Source organism: Notolepis coatsorum (genome assembly GCF_963971535.1).
Source record: "Notolepis coatsorum genome assembly, chromosome: 17".
NCBI lineage: Eukaryota > Metazoa > Chordata > Actinopteri > Aulopiformes > Paralepididae > Notolepis > Notolepis coatsorum.
In genome coordinates this window covers 71,361,273-71,384,558 of record NC_140181.1, presented here as the reverse complement: position 1 = coordinate 71,384,558, position 23,286 = coordinate 71,361,273, and the positions used below count along the sequence as shown (strand labels likewise).

The 23,286-nt window shown below is 42.5% G+C and overlaps 1 protein-coding gene across 1 annotated transcript; it reads right to left on the bottom strand.

Moving 5' to 3' along the window:
- Positions 1-194: 194 nt before the first annotated feature.
- On the bottom strand, positions 195-11,472 carry ankrd33aa (ankyrin repeat domain 33Aa; the record flags this gene model as incomplete). Its single annotated transcript, XM_084333489.1, has 4 exons — positions 195-1,051; positions 9,955-10,095; positions 10,900-11,029; positions 11,215-11,472. 4 exons carry the CDS (start codon positions 11,470-11,472, stop codon positions 195-197), a joined length of 1,386 nt encoding a protein of 461 aa, XP_084189615.1.
- Positions 11,473-23,286: the final 11,814 nt, after the last annotated feature.

Genomic DNA, 23,286 nt, shown 5'->3' with positions numbered 1-23,286 from the left:
AATGAGGTGGTATTTCTGGGGTTCAAGCGATTGCGTTCTCATTCTCAAGATGAAAGTAATAATCCACCTATTAGTCACAGCCCTGAGTTGTTCATTTCCACCTTTGTTATTGGAGGCCCCACAGTATTATTGCAGCTAGTTTCAGAGACTTCATCCCTGTTACATAACGTCATCCCAGTGGCTCTCTCTCTGCTTCACTTCTTCTTCCTGTGTCTGGCCTTGCGTTTCCTCTCACGTTCCTCCTTGACTTTCCTCTCCTGTTCTTCCTGGATTTTCCTCTCCTGGTCTTCCTTGACTTTCCCCTCATGTTCTTCCTTTAGCTTCTCTGCATTCTTCTTCTCCTTCTTCCTGTCACTGCGGACTACCTTGTACTTCCAGATGGGAGGCTCCAGGTATCCCTTTTGCTTCTTCCACTTGGCCTCCTTCTTCGGCGTGGGTTCTCCGGACCTGGTCACCTCAATCTTGGGGATGCAGCCGGAGGGGAAAACGCAGTTCCTGCGGCTCATGCTGCGGGGGAAGAATCTCCCGCCGCCGCTGGCTTTCACGGCGGATACGGAGAGAGTCGACATAGTCGAGGGCGTGGCCGAGGTGATGGACCTGCTCCTGTGGCTCACGGAGTTCTCCTCCAGCTCCTTGCTGCTGTGCTGGGCCATCAGTTCAGGAACGGCCAGCCGTCGTTTGCCGACCTCTGGGGGGCTGGCAGGGCAGAGCGGGTGGCAGCCGGTGGATACCAGGGGACTGTGGATGCTGGTGGTTATTCGGACCATGTGGTCTATGGCTCCGTTGTCTTGGGGATCCTGCTGAAAGTTGAAACTGAACCTGTCCTTCAGACACTGTGCCAGTTTCTGACGGATTGATTTGGTGGCAGTGGCCTTAGCCACTAGGTGCTTCAGGTCGGGCCACTCAGGGACGTAAGTGTCACAGAACTGCTCGGCGATAGGATGTGCCTGGAGGCACCGTAGCCGGCTCAAGGTCTCGTACCTTCCTGTCCTCAGGCACCATTCCTTTAAGCTTCTTCCCGCGCCAGAGTCGAGTGCGTGTAAATCAGCACCTGAAAGCGTGAAAAAGGGGAGAAGGGTTGAGAGAAGACAATGAAAGATCTGAAGGAGTTTAGATCAAATCCTTTGGACGTTAATGTGATAAACTATTTAATTTAACTAGAGGAAATTGCTCCACCATGTGGTCATTGTTGAAGAACATTAGAAGAATGAACAGTTTGCTTGAGAAATATACCAAACCAATTCACTGTCTACTCTAGAGAAATACGATAGCGCTTTGGTAGAGTACTACTGTAAACCAAACTTGGTACTAAACTAAACCCAAACTAGAGGGGGTATCACAAGTTATTCATATAGCCTGATGGTAATGGATTAATTGAAACCATTATTGGATAGAGACTCAATCTGGTAAAATGGTAAAAGTTAAATGGTGCATTTATATAGCACTTTTATCCAATTGTGTTCCTCAAATTCACTCACACATTCACACACGGACGGCGGAGGCAACCATGCAAGGTGCCAACCTGCTCATTGGGAGCAATTAGGGGTTAAGTGTCTTGCTAAAGGACATTTAGACACGCTGCCCGGAAGGAGTAGGAATCGAATTGGGAACCTTCTGAGACTGCTCTACCTCCTGACCCACTGTCCCCCCATCTGGGCTATATGTTAGAAGAGACTCATTGACTATCCTCAGAGTCAACAATCAAGGCTTTGCTAGGTCTTTTGGAAGAAAACAAAACATACATACAGTACATATCTAGTATACACTATATCTGATTGGGGGCTTGCCTTGTACAGTTACATATAGATAAGACCAGATTGTGGGGAGACAATATGTTTGGGACCTTTCTTTGATGTGATTGAACCAGTAATAGGAAGGAGTGGAATTATACAGATACCGTAATTGCATCCTGGTAAACCCCACATGGTGAGCCCACACAAAGCTAATCCCTCCAAACCAGAAAGATGGACCAGATTAGCTCAGTGGTCTGAGAAGATAATTCGCTCATGTTTGCCTTTATGACTCATATATCCCACAGTTGTCCTTTTGATTTGATTCCTTTAGCTGGAAAGTATATAGCAGCGTAACATAGAATAATAATATATAAAAATATTGTATAATACTGTACCAATATGGTGTAGAATAAATAGTATGATTTAGTTATATTATAATAAAATAGAAATTAGATAGTATATAGAAGTATAATACATTATATAAGTGTGTGTGTGTGTGTGGGGGGGGGGGGGGGGGGTGTAAATGAATTAACCTAAATATGTAGTTTGACTGATAGATAGACAAAATGGGTTTATTTATGTTGATTTAATTTGGTTGTGTTGATGTTTAAATTTTTAGCAAAATGGGTATATTCTGTTTGGTTTTACACAATATGTCTATCGGTGTGTTGTGTGTGTGTAGGGGCAGGTATATACCGTAATTCCTCTAATAGTAACCCCGGCTTGTATTTGTTTCAACTGTAGCGGATACCAGGCTTGTATTAGGAGGAGGCATGTATAAGAGAGAGGCCTATATTTCTAATTTTCAAACGGATCATAATGAATAAATCAACATTTTGTGTCAGTTTGAACCCAGTAAAATGGACTGGGTTCATTTATTGAAACCAAGCAAGTACTGTATGAAATACGGTAGTAAACAGTGCAATTACAGGTGGTCAAAAAAAGTTAAATAAAGTAAAATAGTGCAATCACAATACTGGTATAATAATAATAATAACTTCGTTTTATACAATTCTGAGGTAGGCTTACTCTCTTGGTAAACATTAACACCATACCATTATATGGTATTTACTGCACAGCCAGGCCAGCATACAACAATAACTCTAATATACATGAAACCCGGCTTGTATTAGGAGGCCGGCTTATAATTGCTTAGCTCAACAGTGCACCCGGTCATTAATAGAGACCCGGTTTTTAATTGAATACCGGTTACTATTAGAGGAATTACGGTATACGATTTTTTCTTCTTCCTGTTCCTTTCGGCCATGGTATTTTTGGTGAATTATATGAATATGTACTGTTGGACTGTGGTAATTCCATGTACGAATAAAGAAAATGATGATGATAAAATGATGAAGATAATTCGCTCATGTTTGCCTTTATGACTCATATATCCCACAGTTGTCCTTTTGATTTGATTCCTTTAGCTGGAAAGTCAAATTTGTAACACATGTAAGAACTGAGTTAATATGTTTTATATGATATCCTTGTTGTGTAGCAAGTGATTTTGCTCATTTGCAGTCACCATTGAAAACAATATAACACCTGTGGCAATTATACATGCAAGGAGGGCATCTAATGTTGGGGATTGTCTGTTCCTGGGATTGTGCCTAGGTGATGATTCTGACAAAAATCCCCTGAATGAAGCACGTCAGTCATTCTTAACCTGTTGTAAGGTCCCCCAATTGGTGGACCCTGCTTTTCTTTATCATAAATCGATCAATAGAGACCGTATTAGATCCCCAATTATCATATCATGGGGTATCATTGGAAAGCAACACTCATTGGCTACAACCTTGTCCAAAATATTTCGAGATCGCCAATTGATTGACGGAGCAAGAGGGAGTTGGGGGTGGTAATGTGTACTTTCGTGTACTTTGGCGCACGCCTCACATACCGGCATGTAACTCGAGAACCGCTGAACGGATTTTGTCACCTGAAAGGGCAATCAAAAGGCAACACATAGGGCTTTAATTATATATATATATATATATTGTATTAAAAGAAATGCACACCCGAGCTGCTAGAGGTCGGCAAAGTGGCGCGTCGCAAATCGTCCTCATGAGGGCCCACCATGTGGGCCCTTGGATGTTAATTTTTTTTATAAAAAAATATATATATTTAGCCAAGAATAAATACCTTACCCCTATCAAAACAGCAGTCAAAGTGTATATTTTTACAGATGTTTTATAAGATTTACAGAAAATAAGAATTAATCGAAAAAAATGCGAATTATATCTCAACCGAGAGGAAATGATTAAATCCAGATTTAACACTGCCATTGGAAAGAGGAGCATTTTCCCTATCCATAGATGTATGATTTGGCCATAATAAGGTCAAGGTCAAGTTCAAGGTCAAATATGAATTTATAATTAAAATCGATTATCATTTATTACTGTATCTACAAATCCTTCTGTTTAATCATCTTCCCTTTATTCATTTGCTTAGATTTTTTGCACACTTGATCTCAATAAGGTGGTGAATGAGCTCAGTGAGCGTAATCAAAAGAACCTCAATGTTTTCAGGGTGTTATTCACCGGCACAGATGCAAAAATAAATCATAATTTATATTCTCCTTTTTTTCATTACAATTTACTCAAGCCTAGTAACAGACACAATATGTCTGACACTGGAAAATACCCCCAGGTCCCTAGAAGTTCCTAGATACCAAGAACATGCTAATTTACCTTGTAGAAGTGGAGCAATCTTCCATTTACTTAGGCATGTACCTTTAAGTGAAATTTCTGAAAATAGGGCTACAGCTTAACAGGTATTGAAAACACCAATACCTTATAAGGCCAGCTCCTTATAAGGCATGCAACACTGGGCCGTGTGCAGAAAAAAAACAGGTAGCACGAAAGCAATTTTCAACTGATAAATTTTTTATTAGATTAGATTCAAATGTATTGTCATTATACAGCACAAGTACAATACAACAAAAATAAGTTTGGCATCTAACCAGAGTACAAATGTAACAGTAACATACAATGCACAGGTGATTAAACTGGGTATAAAATATATAAATACTACTGAGTAATAGCGCTCATCAGATACATGTACAGATTTGTAGTATTAATATGTACTGTACAGTGATACAGGTATAAAGACCCTATAGTAGTAAGTCATACTGTAGAACATGACATCTTAGCATGACATCTTATTTAGTAGTGTCAATACAAGTACAAGGCCACCCAGAAAAAGTGGCATGGCACGAGTTAACAGGTGAGGTGAACATGGAGTCAGGAGAGGAGCGCACAGGAGCTGAAGTGAAAAAGTCTGATGCTGTGCTCGACAATTAGTTTTCTCTAAGCAACGCATATATTTCTATTTTTCCTATCGCTTCTGTGGAGAGAGAAGAAGAAAGAAGAAATAGTGGTTTTGGATTTTAGATTTCGACCCCTAAACATATAATAAACATTTTTTAAATAAATAATAATTACTCATAGTATGTTTGTGTTTAAAATGCACAATAACGTGTAATATATCAAATATAAATCGTTGTTTGTGCGTCCTATTCATCCCCCCTCTCTCTTCACGGGTGCTAGAAATTAGCGCCAGCGTCAGTGCGCAACTCAGCCAATTGAAAGATTCACAGGGCTACATGAATGAATTTAGCAACTAAATTTAATCCAATCAGTGTCTTCAAATATGATGCCTGTGGGCGCTTTTCTCTAGCACCCAAAGTAGAGTCATTGTCAAATTGTCTATTCACTCTATTGCCTTAGCTGAGCATGGCATTCGTGTGACACCACCAGGAAAATCCCATATGCTCCGCTCGGCTACTAGTTGTTGTCATATATCGTCGTCGGAAATTGATAATAATCACAAGATACTGTACATTCAGACAGTGTTGGACTTGGATCTAACTAAATGTATTTATATGGACACGTTTATGGAAAGTTCAAGCTGCGCCATGGCTTTTTTTAAAGTGGATTAAGGCTGAATGTGGACATCAAACAAGGCTGTATGCTCGAAGGTAAGCAAGCAAAAAATATGCTTCAGTATGCTTCAACATTTGAGTTAAACAGAAGTCATCACTTGTTATCGTATAGATAGATAGATGGCTAGCCGATCGTTAGGTAGCCAGCTAATCTTCTCTCCTCTCCAGACCTCCACCACACAACAGTAGCGAGCTAACGCTAATGCTATATAATCAGGACAAAACATGGTATAACATCACCCAAAAGAGTTCCCTAAAACCTTCCGATCAGTTCATGAGCCGAAGGAAAACTACATATAAGTTAGCTACTTAGTCAACACCCTTGGAAATTATGAATTTGGAAGTTGCCTCGTTGATGAACTGAGCTAACGTCCGAAATCCGAATTTCATGGATATATCCTTGGGTAAAATAGTTAGTTTATTAACGTTTATTCAACATAATAATAATAACAATACATTTAATTTGTAGTGCACTTTATATTTGGAACCAAATCTCAAAGTGCTAAGATTTGGCATCAATACAACGTCAAAACTGTCTGCTTGCTAATGCTAGCTAACCGGAACTGATTTGCAGACAGGAAAGCAACCAACCATATTATTGTCCGTGCGGAACCCTTATCCCAACACATAGTTCTGCCCCACCTAGAATAATTTTCACCAGCCGCCACTTATCACGCCTTGTTCGGAGGCGCGTTGCTGTGAATGAATGTCATTTCATGTCTATATGCCATAAACTTTCATTAATTTGATCTCAGAGAGACAGCCCCTTCTCAATCTAGCACCAATTCCTTCTCACGCACAGAGAGAGTGTAACGTTTGGGGTTTGCTCTCCTCAGGGAGCAAACCTCTAGCGTTACCTGGTGGGTAATTGACCTGTCTACCTGTCCTAATTACACTCATTCGTACCTGGTGTGACTCGTTAAATGTCTCTTTATATTCACACAAACACCGTCAGTCGATCACTGAAACTGTCTGTGAATTTCGTTGTTAACCATTTGAGTGCCAGCCTCCGTGTCCTATTTACCCCGTTGCGTGCCACCACCCACTTCAATGACAGAGCACTTGCATTTGTGAACGCATAAACTATATCTTAAATTATGGCTATGTGTCTAATACGACCGTCGCTTATCAATGACTTGTTTGCAGTCAACATTGTCAAACCGGATTGTTTTTTAATCGGTTCATTTCCGTTTTATACCATTTTGAAAAACGCTCGTTTTTTTTAACTTAAAAAAAAATATATATTCTGCAGGAATCGCGCTTTACTGTAATACACAAACACGTTGTCATTTTCTGGCCTATTTATGAATCGTTTTCAAATAAACGCTAGATTATTGATAGTATATGTGTACTTATGCATGCTATAGAAGCGGGCTGAAAAATCAATTCTCTTATTTCCTGATCAGCTACACACACTCACACTTGTTTTGTTTGTTTGTTTGTTTTATCTTGCAAACTTATTTTTGTTCTTTTCTTGTTCGGTTTTTGTTGATTTTTTATTGTTGATTTTTTTTTGTTGGTTTGTTTGTTATATTTTGAAAACTTTAACTTTTTTGAATTTGTTTTTTGAATTAGGGGTAGGTTGCTCTATAAGCCTTCGGCTTCAAACCTATCCTTTTCGTTTGTTTATTTGTAAAGATTTTCGAAAAATTATTTGTTTATGTTTATTTATTTGTATTTGTAAACATTCGAAATAAATAATTCATTCATTCACAGCCACACACACACATATGGGATACGTTGATATATAGGTGAAAACAACTCTGATTATCCCAATACTGGTAAAATAGATTCCTTACCTCAGATCAGATGTTCTCCAAAAAGATTATTCCAATTCCTGATCGCCATTCCAAATATCGATCGCGTTTATTGATCCAACGCTGGGTACTGGAAACATATATTCCACGCTGTTTTGATGGTCCACAATGAGTCCGATCGGCTCGGGTTACTTGCCTGAGAAGTAAAATGTGGATTCCGGACTCTTTTTTTGCCATGCGTTTCATTCAATCCAATCCAAAGGGGTGCAGTACCATCCGGAGAGACGATAGGGGGCGTTATTTTCCCTGTTCAAGTTCAGACAGATCCCCACTGGTAACGTGAGGCTAGATTGATGAAATATGAATGGAAATCGCTAATAAAAAAAATAACGATTAAAAAACGGCATATCTCGTTTCTGGCACTGAACGGTTGGCATGAAATAACGAATTATGCCGTGGCTGGCACTCAAAGTGTTAACGGATTATTCTTATCCTATGTATAAGCAGCACCGTCGTTTGACGGAGTTAATATTTAGTGTGTTTTGGAGACCTTGCTTTCTCCCCTTTGTTTTCCCCCATTATTGTGATGACTACCTATGTATTGTGAAATAGATTTAGCGTGTTTTGGAGACAGAGATTTCTCTCTTTTGTTTATCACCATCATGTGCGTGTTCATTCAGCTACTCTAATTAAAGACATGGTGCTTATTTAGAAAATCAACATCTGTTTCTCGTCATCTCTATTCTGCACTGCACCTGGGTCCAACACACCTACCAAACTGTAACAGAGAGAGGGTGCACGCATGTGTGTGTGTGTGTGTGTGTGTGTGTGTGTGGGGGGGGGGGTTGTGTGCAACATACTATGAGGCTATGCTAAATTACAGGTAATCTCTCAGTGGTGTGCATGGGCTGAACGAACATCATCCGGCCCTTCACATTTTGGTACATTATGCCCCCAGTATGTAGTGGGATGCTTCAGGCTACCAAGACCTGTGCAATACCCTGGAGCCAGCACTGAGGAGCCGGACCAGACGCACAAACCCTGTGCCACCACACATCCAGGTACTGTCCACCTTGGCATATGCGCATCAAGGCACCCTCCCCAGATGCATTTCCATATCTCAATAGAAAGCAATACCACTCCATCAAACCTTCAAATCATCTGTGACGCCCCAGAACCACCTGCTCTACGTGGTGTCACGCTCCCCAGGAGGTGTACATAACTCCTACATCTCACAGAACAGCTCTGTGGAGGTGGCCTACAATGAGAGCTCATTCCAAAGTCAAGTGCAGCATCGGACTGCTGAATCTTTTTTTGGACTCTGATTTCACATGAGCCCGTTTCTTTTTCACTTCAGCCACTGTGCGCTCCTCTCCTGACACCATGTTAACCTCACCTGTTATATATATAATATATATATATATATATATTTAAAAAATGTCTGTTACATATTATACAGATATAGTAGTAGTGAAACTATAGTGGCATGTAATGTTGCTTGTATGATATCAATATGACTATCAACAGATCATTTCACTCTAATTTTGGCTGAGAACCGCATGCCTCACGCATAGAAAATAGGCTCCACGCTGAAACTATAGAAGATACACTGCTGCGTCAGTCATTCAGCCAGCGAGGAGAGTGTCTCAGCCAATCACAGCTGAGCAGGGGCGGGGTTTTGAGCTATATTCGCTTGCGAATAGTTAGGATGCTCATCATGTATGTATGTTTTGCCCCTCACATTATAAAAGGTAAGACATTGGGTTTGAATCCAGCTGTCAGCGGTAGCTCGGCTTGGTCAGGCACAACGACCAGGAAGGGAATTGGCAGAACGACTAAATTGGGGGATGGGAGGAAAGATAGAATAGGCATACCGCCTGGTGTAGATTTGCGTCATCACTGCAGATCCATCTCATACAATAAATGATCATGGTAGTTTGATGGTATTTTCAGTTTCACCATGGTACCGGCCATTGTATAAATAATCTACCATGGTCCAGCCATGGCAAAAATCACGAATCATGTAGTATGATTCAATTCAAACTATGACCCTGTTGGTACATTGTGGTACCATGACACTTTCTCCTAAGGGATAGAAGGTGTCTAACTTGTGTCGATCTGCTTAAATTTGGCAGAGTTGTTCACATTTATTGTGGATTTTCCCCTTCAATCAATTAGGTTAGCATGTGCATCATTCCTCTTCCATCTCTATGTTTTAATGGACAAGGTATATTGGACCAAAAAGATGACAAGTCGTCCCTCTTGTGGAAGAAAAGTCTGCACACCGTCTAGTGTTCCCAAGTTTTAATGTACTTGAACACAACGTTTCGGCCTGTGGCCTTTTTCAAGGACACTTGAAAAAGGCCACAGGCCGAAACGTTGTGTTCAAGTACATTAAAACTTGGGAACACTAGACCGTGTGCAGACTTTTCTTCCACAAACATTACAGATCTAATTCGAGTCTAGCACCCGTGACTACATTTGGGATGTGCGTGAGTCTTTTCTACTAAGTCGTCCCTCTTACCATGCATGAGAAGGGCAGATACACACTCGTCGCGGCCTTGCAGGCCTGCCTTGATGACAGCTGTGAAGCCACGGGGATCCCTCAGCTCTGTGTCCACCCCGGGGAAGTAGTTGAGGATGTAGTTCAGAATGGTGATGAATCCTGGGATGGAAGAATGGTGGTTTTGTATGACATACCAGGCTAAAACAGATACCAGGCTGAAACAGTTACCAGGCTGAAACAGTTACCAGGCTAAAGCAGATACCAGGATGAAACAGATACCAGGCTGAAACAGATACCAGGCTAAAACAGATATCGGGCTAAAACAGATACCAGGCTGAAACAGATACCAGGCTAAAACAGATACCAGGCTAAAGCAGATACCAGGATGAAACAGATACCAGGCTGAAACAGTTACCAGGCTGAAACAGTTACCAGGCTAAAGCAGATACCAGGATGAAACAGATACCAGGCTACAACACATACCAGGCTAAAAACAGATACCAGGCTAAAACAGATACCAGGCTAAAACAGATACCAGGCTAAAACAGATACCAGGCTAAAGCAGATACCAGGCTGAAACAGATACCAGGCTAAAACAGATACCAGGCTAAAACAGATACCGGGCTAAAACAGATACCAGGCTAAAACAGATACCGGGCTACAACACATACCAGGCTAAAAACAGACACCCGGCTAAAACAGATACCAGGCTACAACAAATACCAGGCTAAAAACACATACCAGGCTACAACAGGGTATCGGAATCAGATAATTTCCTCATTACTAAAATCTGATACCAAGACCCACGTGGAACATGTCAGGAATCAAAGCAAAGTGACTTGATTTGCTGCATTTCTGACATGTTAGATCTCGCTAATGGAGAAAAATGCAATCATATTTCTACCAATGACCCCAAACTGATGGTCTAAGTCTATACTGCTCAGTAAAAGCAATGAATCATACCGGCCTGGGCAGCGATCATGAGTGCAGTGTTGCCATCATAGTCCTGCAGATTGATGTCTATAAATGGACACGTATGGAGACCACAGATGATGTCTACAAAACCCCTGGACACTGCCAGCATCAGGCCGTTCTGACGGGGAACAAATTAGAAACAAAGAGACACTCATAAGGCCACAAAGTATTGATATTAGACTGGATTCACAAAGGAAAATGGGAGGCATCCTGTTTCAGTATTCACTTGAAAAAGATATTTCCAGGGAGATTCCAATGGGAATCTAGCTAAACATGACAGGAGAATGAATCTAAGCTTCTCACCCTGCCATTGATGTCCAATTCCATCGCCTCTTCCTTAGTGACGCCTCTCTCCAGGATCCTCTGCAGGGAAAAGTCCTCGTTGCTGGCACAGGCTTCATAGAGCGTTGTAGCCGTCCCTGCATCCCTTGCCTCCCTTATATAATCAGGAAACACTGAGTCGTCCGAGAGCAGGCTCCCAGAGTCGGACTGGTTGAAGGAGATCTCCGAGTCCTCGGATGGGCCTGCGCCCAGGTTGGGGTCATGGCTTGCGGTCGCCATGGTCGCACCCCCAGCTTCCAGGGATCACGCCCGGGAGACAGGACTCCTGTAATCCGACTACATCCTGCAGGCTCCCTGGAGGAAGACGTTAATTGTTGTCACACCACTGACATAAATAATAGAGAAAGGAGAGCTTTCACTCACATTCAAACTTCCTTCAAATGGGCCGTGTTAAAACAACATCCATAATAACAAGAAACAGTCTAACTCCTGTTAATCTCTTCTATTCCATTGGTTATTATTTCTTGTCATCGTCACAAAACCTTTATTTATTCATTGGTACAGGCCATTTCACACATGAACACCAGAATAAAGAATGGATAGATTACTGGCAGCCTCTGAGTACAGAATCTTTAATTACATCTGGTGGCTGCCAGAGGCCTGGTAACTAGTCTTCAGGTCAAGACGCCTAGGGTGGACGAGGAGTCCCATCTAACCACAGCCTGAGCACCCCGCCAGCTGGCTGATCAGAGCCTCTCTATATAATTGGCAGGATGCAGGTTAGCTGCCCTGTACAACATGCTTCCATAGACATTGTGGTAACTCATTACAGAGTGTGCTCCAGCCAACTTTCCTCCACAGCTTAACCTGGACCTGTATTGGCGTGAAACCTCTTACCCAGGAGACTTCAATTCAGACTATCCTGTAGACTCAGAAGAAGGTGTTCTGCTGAGGTGTCAGCCTAGCTGTGGAGCCTAGTGAAATGATCCACTGCAGATAAGAGTCTACCATCTCTCTTCTCGTCTCTTCCATCCTTGGATAGTCAGTGTTTTAAGTTCCCTGGGTAAGAAGACTAGTTTCACGCAGACTGGGGGGAGGGATGAGAACACTAGGGCTGTCTTAAATAGTTCGAAGCTTCGAAGCTTCGTTCGATGGCACAAGCTTCGAACATAAAAAAAAATAATCGAAGTATAAAAAAATAAAAAATAAAATAAAATTATTTTTAATAAATTGTTATTTATTTTTTGCCTCCAAAATCTTGCACCTCCATTCCAATGAAACGAAAGTAAGCGGCGCCTTCCCACCTCCATTCCAATGAAATGAAAGTAAGCGGCGCCTCGACTCCACCTCTCTACAACAAGCACGTGGAGATTATTTGTGTTGAAAACAACAAGGACATGTGCAGCAGACATGTCGACGAAGAAGCGAAGCAATGCCGTTTGTTATTTAAGACTATGTCGGACAGATTTGTGTTCATTGTGCTGCTTTTTTAAAGTGTCCCGACCCATATAAAAATATGTCTTAATAAAACGTGCTTAATTAAGTCGAATTCTGCCTTTGTCTCTATCAACTACATATAAATATAATATAATTGTTTGCTTGATAGACAAAGGTTGCAACATAATTATGTAATGTCATGTCGTTGGCTGTGAGAGCAGCCCCACTGCACCCAGGCAGCGCAGCCGAGTGAAACCTTGTTGGCTACTTAATTAATGAATCCAATCCACTTTATTTATAGAGCACATTTAAAAACAACAAAGTTTACCAAAGTGCTGTACAAGTCCCACAACATTATTTTTTTCCCGAAGCTTCGAATTAAAATCGAAGCTCGGCCCCGAAGGTTCGATTGCCAAAAGAAGCTTCGAAGCTCAGCCCTAGAGAACACAGATGGTGATGGTTGCCACCTGGAAATGGATGGACCCTCTGGGGGTCCTACTAATCACCCCAAAGTACCAGAAAATACCCTAAAGTACCCCAAAATATCCAAAAGTATACCCCAAAATACCCCAACGTACCCTAAAATACCCCAAAGTACCCCTAAGTACCCCAAAACACCCCAAAGTATACCCCAAAATACCCCAAAGTACCCCAAAATACCCCAAAATACCCCAAAGTATACCCCAAAGTACCAGAAAATACCCCAAAATACCCCAAAGTACCCCAAAGTACCCTAAATACCTCAAAATACCCCAAAGTACCCTAAAATACCCCAAAGTACCCAAGAATACCCCAAAGTACCCCAAAATACCCCAAAGTATACCCCAAAGTACAAGGAAATACCCCAAAGTACCAGAAAATACCCAAAGTACCAGAAAAGACCCCAAAGTACCCCAAAATACCCCCAAATACCCCAAAGTACCCCAAAATACCCCAAAGTATACCCCAAAGTACCAGAAAATACCCCAAAGCACCCCAAAATACCCCAAAGTACCCCAAAATACCCCAAAGTACCCCAAAATACCCCAAAGTATCCTAAAATACCCGAAGATACCCCAAAAAAATACCCCAAAGTATACCCCAAAATACCCCAAAGTACCAGAAAATACCCCAAAATACCCCAAAGTACCCCAAAATACCCCAAAGTATCCTAAAATACCCCCAAATTACCCCAAAGTACCCCAAAATACCCCAAAATACACCAAAGTATACCCCAAAGTACCCCAAAATGCCCCAAAATACCCCAAAAGACCCCCAAAGTACCCCAAAATACCCCAAAGTATACCCCAAAGTACCAGAAAATACCCCAAAATACCCCAAATTACCCCAAAGTACCCCAAAATATCCCAAAGTTCCCCAAAGTATACCTCAATGTACCACAAAATACTCGCTCAGAGGTAGAGCAGGTCAACTAATGATCATATGGTCAATGGTTTGGTCAGTGGTTTGAATCCCAGCTCCTTCTGTTCACATGCCGAAGTGTCCTTGGGCAAGACACTAAACCCCAAATTGCTCCCAATGAGTCTGGCTGCCATTGCTCTGTGAGTGCATGTGTGAATTCGTGAAGGACAGGCAATTATAAAGCTCTTTGTGCAGGTAGGAAAGCGCTATATATGTGCAGTCCATTTCCCATTCCAAAAGTACCACATATTTTCAAAACAAATGTTTATTTTAATATATTATAATCTCCAAATGTAATAACATCTGTATTGAACACTGAACAGTATAAAAAAAGAATTATCAAATCTTTTTTATTTAAAATGTTCAACAATAATAAGGTAACCATGTTGTCTTGGAGGTCAGGGTCACACTTCCTTTTGTCATTGACTTTAATTGTTGTCTTAGTTGTGTCATGGTTGTCTTCAGTGTTCTTCGTTTTCTGGTTGGAAGCCTTGGAAAGTCTTCTTCACTGAATAGTGAAGGTATGTTCATGCATGCTCAAAAGAGATTTGATTTAGTTTAAAAAAAAAAATTCTATATGTTTTTTTTTAAATATGACACAGAATGTAATGTAATGACAGCTATAATGTCCTGTTATGTTGTCATGTACAACATGTTGTCTCTTTTCTTCCGTCATTACTGGAATTTGTTCAAATTTTTTACTGTTCTGTTATTATTGTTAGACTCATTGGGAGCAATTTGGGGCTCAGTGTCTTGCCCAAGGACACTTCGGCATGTGAACAGAAGGAGCTGGGATTCAAACCAATGACCAAACCATTGATTGATTGATTGATTGATTGATTGATTGATTGATTGATTGAAAACTTTATTAACAGATTGCAGAATGGGTACAATACAGTACAGCCCAATACACACAATTGTTAAGGGGATGCAGACCAGAGAAAGACTTTCGTCTTGTTTACATCAGGGTCCCCCATTTTCAATTCATCAGGACATATATGACATACATGACATACAGATAGACAGTACTGCTACATCTATACATTTATGACATACCAGATTTGCAAATACAGTACTGTTTGTGATACAAAAAGAGTCCAGAAAAGGGAGTATATACATTTGACGTCAAAACTGTACATTGGAGGAGGTTGGGTGGGGGGGGGGGGGGGTTGGGTACGAGGGGTTGGGGGGGGAAACACTGTACAACTGTACAAGCAAGACTGTACATTGGAGTATTGACAACCATACTAGGTAATTTACTGTACATTAGAGGGGGGTGGGGGGGAAACACTGTACAAACAAGCATAACTGTACATTGGAATATTGACAAAACCATACTAGGTAAATGACTGTACATTGGAGGGGGTTGGGTTAGGACATTTACAGGGTCAGTTTCGAATTGCAGTCTCCCGTAGGTGTTCTTTGAGAGTGGTTTTGAAAGTGGGTAGTGATTCACATTCCTTTACAGCTTTAGGTAGGGCGTTCCACATTGATGTGGCATAATTGCGAAACGTGTTTAGTCCCTTTTTTGAGCCGAATCTGGGTTTAACATGATTTGTGGAGCTCCCTCTGATGTTGTGATCGTGGTATTCACTGACCTTTGGGACGTATTTTGACATGTACATGGGTACCTTGGTCGTGTAGTGTATCTTGTAAACCAGGCCCATTGCAAGTTGCTGTACTCTGTCGTCTACTCTAAGCCATCCTAGGTTGTCAAAGTGGGCAGGGGTGAGGTGGGTTCTAGGAGTAAGGTCAAGCAGTAGTCTGACCAGTTTGTTTTGAGATGTTTGTAATTTTGTTTTTAGCGCCTTTGAGGTGCTTTGGTACCATGAGGTGCAAGCATAGTCGTAGTACCCTTGAATGAGTGCTCCTGCCAGAGTCTTCAGGGTATTCTTGTTTACCAGAGAGGAGATCCGGTACAAGAATCGAGTTCATTGGTTGACTTTTTTTTATTACATTGGATGCCATTTTGTCACAGGAGAGATTAGCCTCTAGGATGGAACCCAGGTAGGTAATTTCATCTTTCCTTGTGACAATATTGTTACCCACTGTAACTGAGAAGCCGTCGGTCTTGCTGAGTTTGTTATTTGAACCGAAGAGAATGGACTCTGTTTTGCCCATGTGTAATGATAGTTTGTTATCAGCGAGCCATATGCAGATTCTGCTTAGTTCCGAGCTGAGGGTTTTTTCAACCTGTAACTTGTTCTTGTCAGGGACCAGCAGGGCTGAGTCGTCCGCAAACAGGAACAAGTTGCAGTCACAAGCTGACGACATGTCATTTGAATAAATTAGGAACAGTAGCGGTCCTAGTATGCTTCCTTGTGGAACACCACAGCTCACTGTGAGGGGGGGGGGGGGATAGGGTACCGTTTACCTCCACCATCTGTTCCCTCCCCTCAAGGTAGGATTGCATCCAGCTCACTGATAGACTATCAAAACCGATTGCTTTTAGCTTGTCAATCTGTTGTCAAGCATCGTCAATATAACCCACCCCCTTTTCTCACTAATGGAACTAGTGTCGTGGAGTCCGCTTTGAGCTAACGCTAGCAGCTAAGAGCTAGCAGCTAGTTAGCTTAGCCTATTATGGTTTAACTTAGCAGCTAACGTTAGCCCATTGCATGTCATTGAAGGTCCGCGCTGGTCTGTGTAATGAAATTACAATTGCATGTCATTTAAGGTCCGCGCTGGTCTGTCTATAATGAAATGAGAGGAACGCTCTGCACTAAAGCAAGTCTCATATCAGCCGTGACGTGACAACATATACTCGATGTTCACGATATAGTAATTTACTACATCTCACGTAGAACAAGCCGCGATACATCGAGTATACTCGATATATCGCCCAGCCCAAATTTTTGGGTACTTTGGGATATTTTGGGGTATACTTTGGTGTATTTTGGGGTATTTTGGGGGTACTTTTGGGTATTTTGGGGTATTTTAGGGTACTTTAGGGTATTTGGGGTACTTTGGGGTATTTTGGGGTACTTTGGGGTACTTTGGGGTATTTTGGGGTAGTTTAGGGTAGTTTGGGGTGTTTTGGGGTAGTTTGGGGTATTTTGGAGTACTTTGGGGTATTTTCTGGTACTTTGGGCTATACTTTGGGGTATTTTGGGGTACTTTGGGGTATTTTGGGGTACTTTGGGGTATTTTCTGGTACTTTGGGGTATTTTGGGGTATACTTTGGGGTATTTTGGGGTATTTTGGGGTATACTTTGGGGTATTTTGGGGTACTTTGGGGTCTTTTGGGGTATTTTCTGGTCTTTTGGGTTATTTTTGGGGTATACATTGGGTTGTATTTTGGGGTACTTTGGGGTATTTTGGGGTACTTTGGGGTATTTTAGGGTACTTTGTGGTATTTTGGGGTATACAGTACTTTGGGGTATTTTGGGGTATTTTGGGGTACTTTAGGGTATTTTCTGGTACTTTGGGGTGATTAGTAGGACCCCTCAAGGGTGACCAGTCAAACATCTCAATACGATGATCAGAATCAGAAAGGTCTTTATTGCCAAGTATACTTTTCACATACAAGGAATTTTCTTTGGACGTTACTGGTGCGACATTAGCGGACAGACAGATAATACAATAAAGTGGTGGAGTAAAGTCAAATGAAATATGAGCTAAGTTAAGCACAATAGAATAATATATTTATGAAATAAAATATAGGCCAGGGCTGTACGACTGTATAAGAGGTTGAATAAAGTTATGTACGACGAAGGGAAACCGGGTTTTCGCAGTCGCAGCACCGACCCTCTGGAACAAGCTCCCACTCAACCTGAAATCTGCAAGCACTCTACGGACCTTTAAGGCCATGCTCAAGACCCACCTTTTCGCCATAAACAATTCCACAAGCTAGTTTTTTGTATTGTTGTATGTGTTGTGTATTATGTCTGTCTGTTCTCTATCTGCTTGGTTGGACTGCCTGTATTTTTTTCTGTTTTCGTATTGTTCCTGTCTTTTTGTTTCTCTCTCTCCCGGGATGCGCCCCGGGCCGATGTAACTATTGGTTGAGTGGCGCTATATAAATAAATGTATCATATCATATATCATATCATGTGAGATATAAACTAAATTAAATATAGCTCAATAGATAGATATAGTACAATTATAAGTAAAAAGTAAGGGCGGCTAAGTGGCGCAGTGGGCAAGGCGCTCGCCACTAACGCAGGAGATGCTGGGTTCGAGCCCAGCTCTCGGCGTTGCTTCCGGCTTGGCAGGTCGTTCATACTAACACAATTGGCAGTATTAGGGGGTGGGAAAGCCGGTGGGTGGGGATCGGACGTTGTGGACAGCGACTCCTACAGGTCGGTTGGTGCGCCCGTACAGCAGAATCAGGAAGCAACGGGGGCAGCGTGAGCCTCCCATGCGTTACTCCTCGCCGCTGAGGGATCGCGCTGTACAGGTGAAAAGATGCGACAGCTGCCTCCTCGTGTACCGGAGGGGACACGTGATGCAAGGCTTGGTCCACATTGCAGCCGACCAGTGGGAGGCATGGTCTAACAACGTTCGAGACAGGGGAGGGTAGAATTGGACAATACGAAATTGGGATGGGATAAAAATTGAAAATGGGGAGAAAAAGTAGATAAAAAAAAAAAGTCTAAATAAAGTAGGAATAGGAGCTGTGCAACTGGGCAGATGTGGTCAATTATACAATTATATACACTAATTAGAATGAAGTAACAATACAGTGGGCAAGTATATAGTCCAGTAGGGTGTGTTAATGTAACACAGTGGGGGGGGGGGGGGTGTCAGTGATCTCAGTGTTTGTAAGGCTAAAACATTCTAAGTTCAGTTCGCTGAAAGATTCCTGTGAAGGAAGTGTTCCTCTGTGGGGGAGGCCTTGTGTGTGGGTGAGTGTGATGGGCTGAGACAAGCCGTATGGTGCTGCTAGCTCTGAGAGTCGCTTCACCACACCTCCTTGCACTGCATCACACTGAAGGGCCCATACATACAAGGGTGTTTTGATTCACAATTTACCCACAATTCACAATTCACCTTATGAATGATTTTATGAACATTTCTAGTTGAGCGAAAAAGGGATTCTCAATTCCATTCATATCTCGAGGCTCGGACATAAAAAGCTTGTCTATTTTGCTCCCAGAACTGTATGGCTATATTTAGTTATCCTTGGTTCAGTGTTTTCCTTCTCTTGCAGACTGATGAGGGAAAAAAAGAGACCTTGTCTGCAAGTGTGGGCGTACTTGCATGTGTGCATGTGTGCGTGTGTGCGTGTGTCCACGAGGAGTCAAGAGAAAACATTCACAGCAATGTGAACAAATTGAGGGCACGACTGTTTCGGCTTTCCTTTCGTTCCACTACATCGCCAGCTCCTCACTCTACGGACGTGGACTCACTCATTGCACTCAGCACAGTATTAGCTTAGCATCTGCAAATAACCCACAAGTCATTAGGGTAAAAGCTTCCTTTGCTTAAGATCTTGTTAAAACACCAGATGGAAAATGCCCCGACTCCTTTTAATCCTACAAGCCTGTGGTCTCCTTCCAGCGTTGTTGTTCCTTTCAAAAGAATGAAGATCGCTATCGCACAAACTCCTCCTCCTGCACAAACACACACAGCTTCTACTTCAAACTCTGCCATTGTGTCTCACTGGCTCCTACTGTGCGACATCACACAACAGTCTGTGCTCGGACGACTTCCTCAGGCTCTCCTTTACCTCTCTCTGCTGTGGAGTGAAGTCGTTGATCAAACAGAAGATACCGTACAACCGCTTCTAGCCCTGTCAACAACATTGGAATAAGAAATCAAGTATGAACGTGGAAGATAGAATCAAAACACAAAGTCTCACCATGACGTTATTGTGCATCCAGTCAAGGTCCCAAAGTCTCCCTTTTATTTAAATTGTTTTGCACTTTCTAGGAGGTTAAAGCATCCCTTGGTGTCAGACATCCTACCTTCCTGGCTCCAGGTGGAAACTGGCTAAACCCCGCTCTGGCTTGCCCCCACCCGCCACCTAGGCTGCCCGATCGGCCCGCAATCCTACTGTCCTCCCTCTCCCTCTTCATCCCAATTACAGGAGATTTGAGGATTAAGAGGCAGAAACAGGCAGCAGCCAGCCTTGCTCTCCTGGCAGTCTGTTGAGTTAGTCTTACTGCTCTCTCTCTCTCTCTCTCTCTCTCTCTCTCTCTCTCTCTCTCTCTCTCTCTCTCTCTCTCTCTCTCTCTCTCTCACACTCTCACTCTCTTGCTCTCTCTTTCTAACAGGATCTAACCCTCAGGTATCTCTCCCCACTCTCTTTCTCTCTTTGTCTCTCAGGATCTATCCATCAGATCTCTCGCTCTCACTCTCACTTTCTTTCTCTCCCTCCATCTGTTGTGTCAGAGTGAGCCTCTCTATCTTTCCAAGATGAGCGTTATGATTGAATCACACATGATATGTCTGAGCAATCTGCTGTGGTGGCAAGGACCCCCGCCTGAAGCTGAATAATCCCAGTCTTTCTGTGAGAGAAGAGGCAGAGTTTGGGCCATTTTCCCATGGAAATCCATTTGCAGTGACAACAAACTAACCCTGCTGTTAGTCTAAGCCAGGGGGGCTTGGCAGTAATTATTCCCATGACAGGGATGACACACACACACACACACACACACACGCACAAGACCAACACACATGGATGGAGAAACACCCACACACACTCACACACACACGCACACGCACACACACACACACACACACACACACACACACACACACACACACACACACACACACACACACACACACACACACACACACACACACACACACATTTAGAATCTTTATTTATGTCCACATAAAGACAATGTTTAAAGGACACAAATATTATCAGTGCACTTGTACATTATGGGTTATTCTCATTCGTGCCCAAATTGGCAATGGCAACCAAAGTTGGTTCACATGGATGATGAACCTGACAATCAACACACAGCTCGTGGGTACAGATAGCAGCGTCTTCTCCAAATTGCGCGGCTGCCAATAATAGCTGACACTGAGCAATATCTTGCTAACTGTTTGGCTCTTCCCTTCGGAAGACCGGCCATCTGAAGGCCTCTAACACCCAACTTATGAACATGACCCAGGCTTCCAAATATGAAGACTAAAAGTTTACAGTTGTAGCCCAGTTGTGATATGGTATGCTCTAACAGTTGATATTTCAACATTTTGGTTGTAAAGGCTTCTTCTAGACTGTAGTCAAACGTACAGCCAACTTCTAGGACGAGAACCTCTGTTATTCTCATTAACAACAACAACATTGGGGGTGTTTGCTGAAATATTAGAGAACAGTGAATTGTCACTACACAGATTGAACATACATGACTTCACACTGGTGTGCTTATACAGCACTGTTGCAGGTGACCCGAGTGTGGAACTGACACTGTCTGCAATCAGATCCACGATCCTATCATGCCTACAAATGTAGAGCCCTTTGTATGCATGACAACCATTGAGTATGTGAGACATGGTTTCTGTTGTCTGTTCGTGACCATGGTGTATGCAGTGTGGGCTATGACTGCCAGGGAGCCAGATGGAAGGGTTGAGCTTCGATGGTAAAACCTGTAGCCTAGCTTTTAAAGTGAAGATGATGATGCTCTCATCAATAGCTACATTTTTTTAAACTGCGTGCGAGACAGAGTGGTCAGCGGCAGGGAGACAAGCAAGCTTCCCTTGCAGTTTAAGCTCAGTCCAGTGTTGACGTTGGCGTTGTTGTTGTGCCGACATGAGATGGCCACAGGCATTGGTAAGTGGCAGTTCATGCCACGTTCCACAGATGTCAATGGTGGTCTTCACGGACACACACACACACATACACACACACACACGCGCACACACACTCACACACGCACTTTTCTTTGTCAAAACAGATACAAATGCATGTCTCCAACTTTAACCAACATTTGTCTAAATAGAAATTGGTTCACTTTGCCACCATTTTGATAAATGGGACAAACCCGACCCCTATCTCTTTGAATGGGGAGTCGTCTGTATCTAGGAATCTGTCATATATATCATTGTTTTTCTTTCATATTTGAAGTCGCTGGTGAATTACTGACAACACAAAATGGTTAATTTAGTCAAAAACAAACCTTTTATAATAGTAAAATGCAGTTTTTCCACTTAAATGATAAATAAATACTGAAACATGTACCAGCCATCCGCACTGTCACCATGGCAACCATTCACTGTGCATTCCCAGTCTTATAGCAGAGTCAACGACGAAAGGGCCTACCTGGAAGAGGTAGAGAACCTGTCACAGTGGTGTCAGGAGAACTGCCTCTCCCTGAACGTCAGCAAAACAAAAGAGATGATTGTGGACTTCAGGAGGTCGGGGGTCAAGGACTACAGCCCCCTCAGCATCGACGGGGCACCGGTTGAGAGAGTGAACAGTTTCAAGTACGTCGGAGCCCACATATCCGAGGATTTGACATGGACCACACACATTGACAGTGTTGTGAAGAAGGCACGACAACGCCTCTACTTCCTCAGACGCCTAAGGAAGTTCCAAGTCAGTCAGAAGATCCTTAGGAACTTCTACTCATGTACAATAGAGAGCATCCTGACTGGCAACATCACCTCCTGGTTTGGGAATAGCACTGCACAAGACCGTAGCAGACTACAAAGAGTGACACGTTCAGCCGAACGCACAATTGGAGGGGGGCTTCCCACCCTCCAGAACATTTACAACAAGCGGTGCAAGGGGAAGGCTAAGAGAATTATTAAGGACTCGAGCCACCCGAACAACTGCCTTTTTGAACTGCTGCGGTCAGGCAAGCGATACCGGAGTCTTAAGGCGAGCACAGAAAGACTCAGAAGAAGCTTCTATCCCCAGGCCATCAGGCTGCTAAACGAACAATAAACACTATGCAACAACCATCAAATGCACACAGCACACACACCCACACTCACTTAAACAAACAACACACTGCAGCACCCACTCTCCACACTTTAGATCACACAAACACACTTTATATTTATTGATAAAGGATTTGCACTACAACTCGTACACCTACTGTAAATTGTACCTAAATTGCACCTCATCCCATTTCTGCCTTGCACTATATAGTATTGTATATTAGTACACTGCACAGTATTGTATATTATATGGTAACTCAGTTACGTCTATTCTGCATCGAACATTGTACATGTGTCTATACTGAACACTGTGACCTCATTTTTTTTTACTTCTAATTTACATGCTATACTATGTTATTTTATTTCATACTTATCTTGTCTTGCACAGTCTCTGGAGCGTAACAGTAAGAAGCA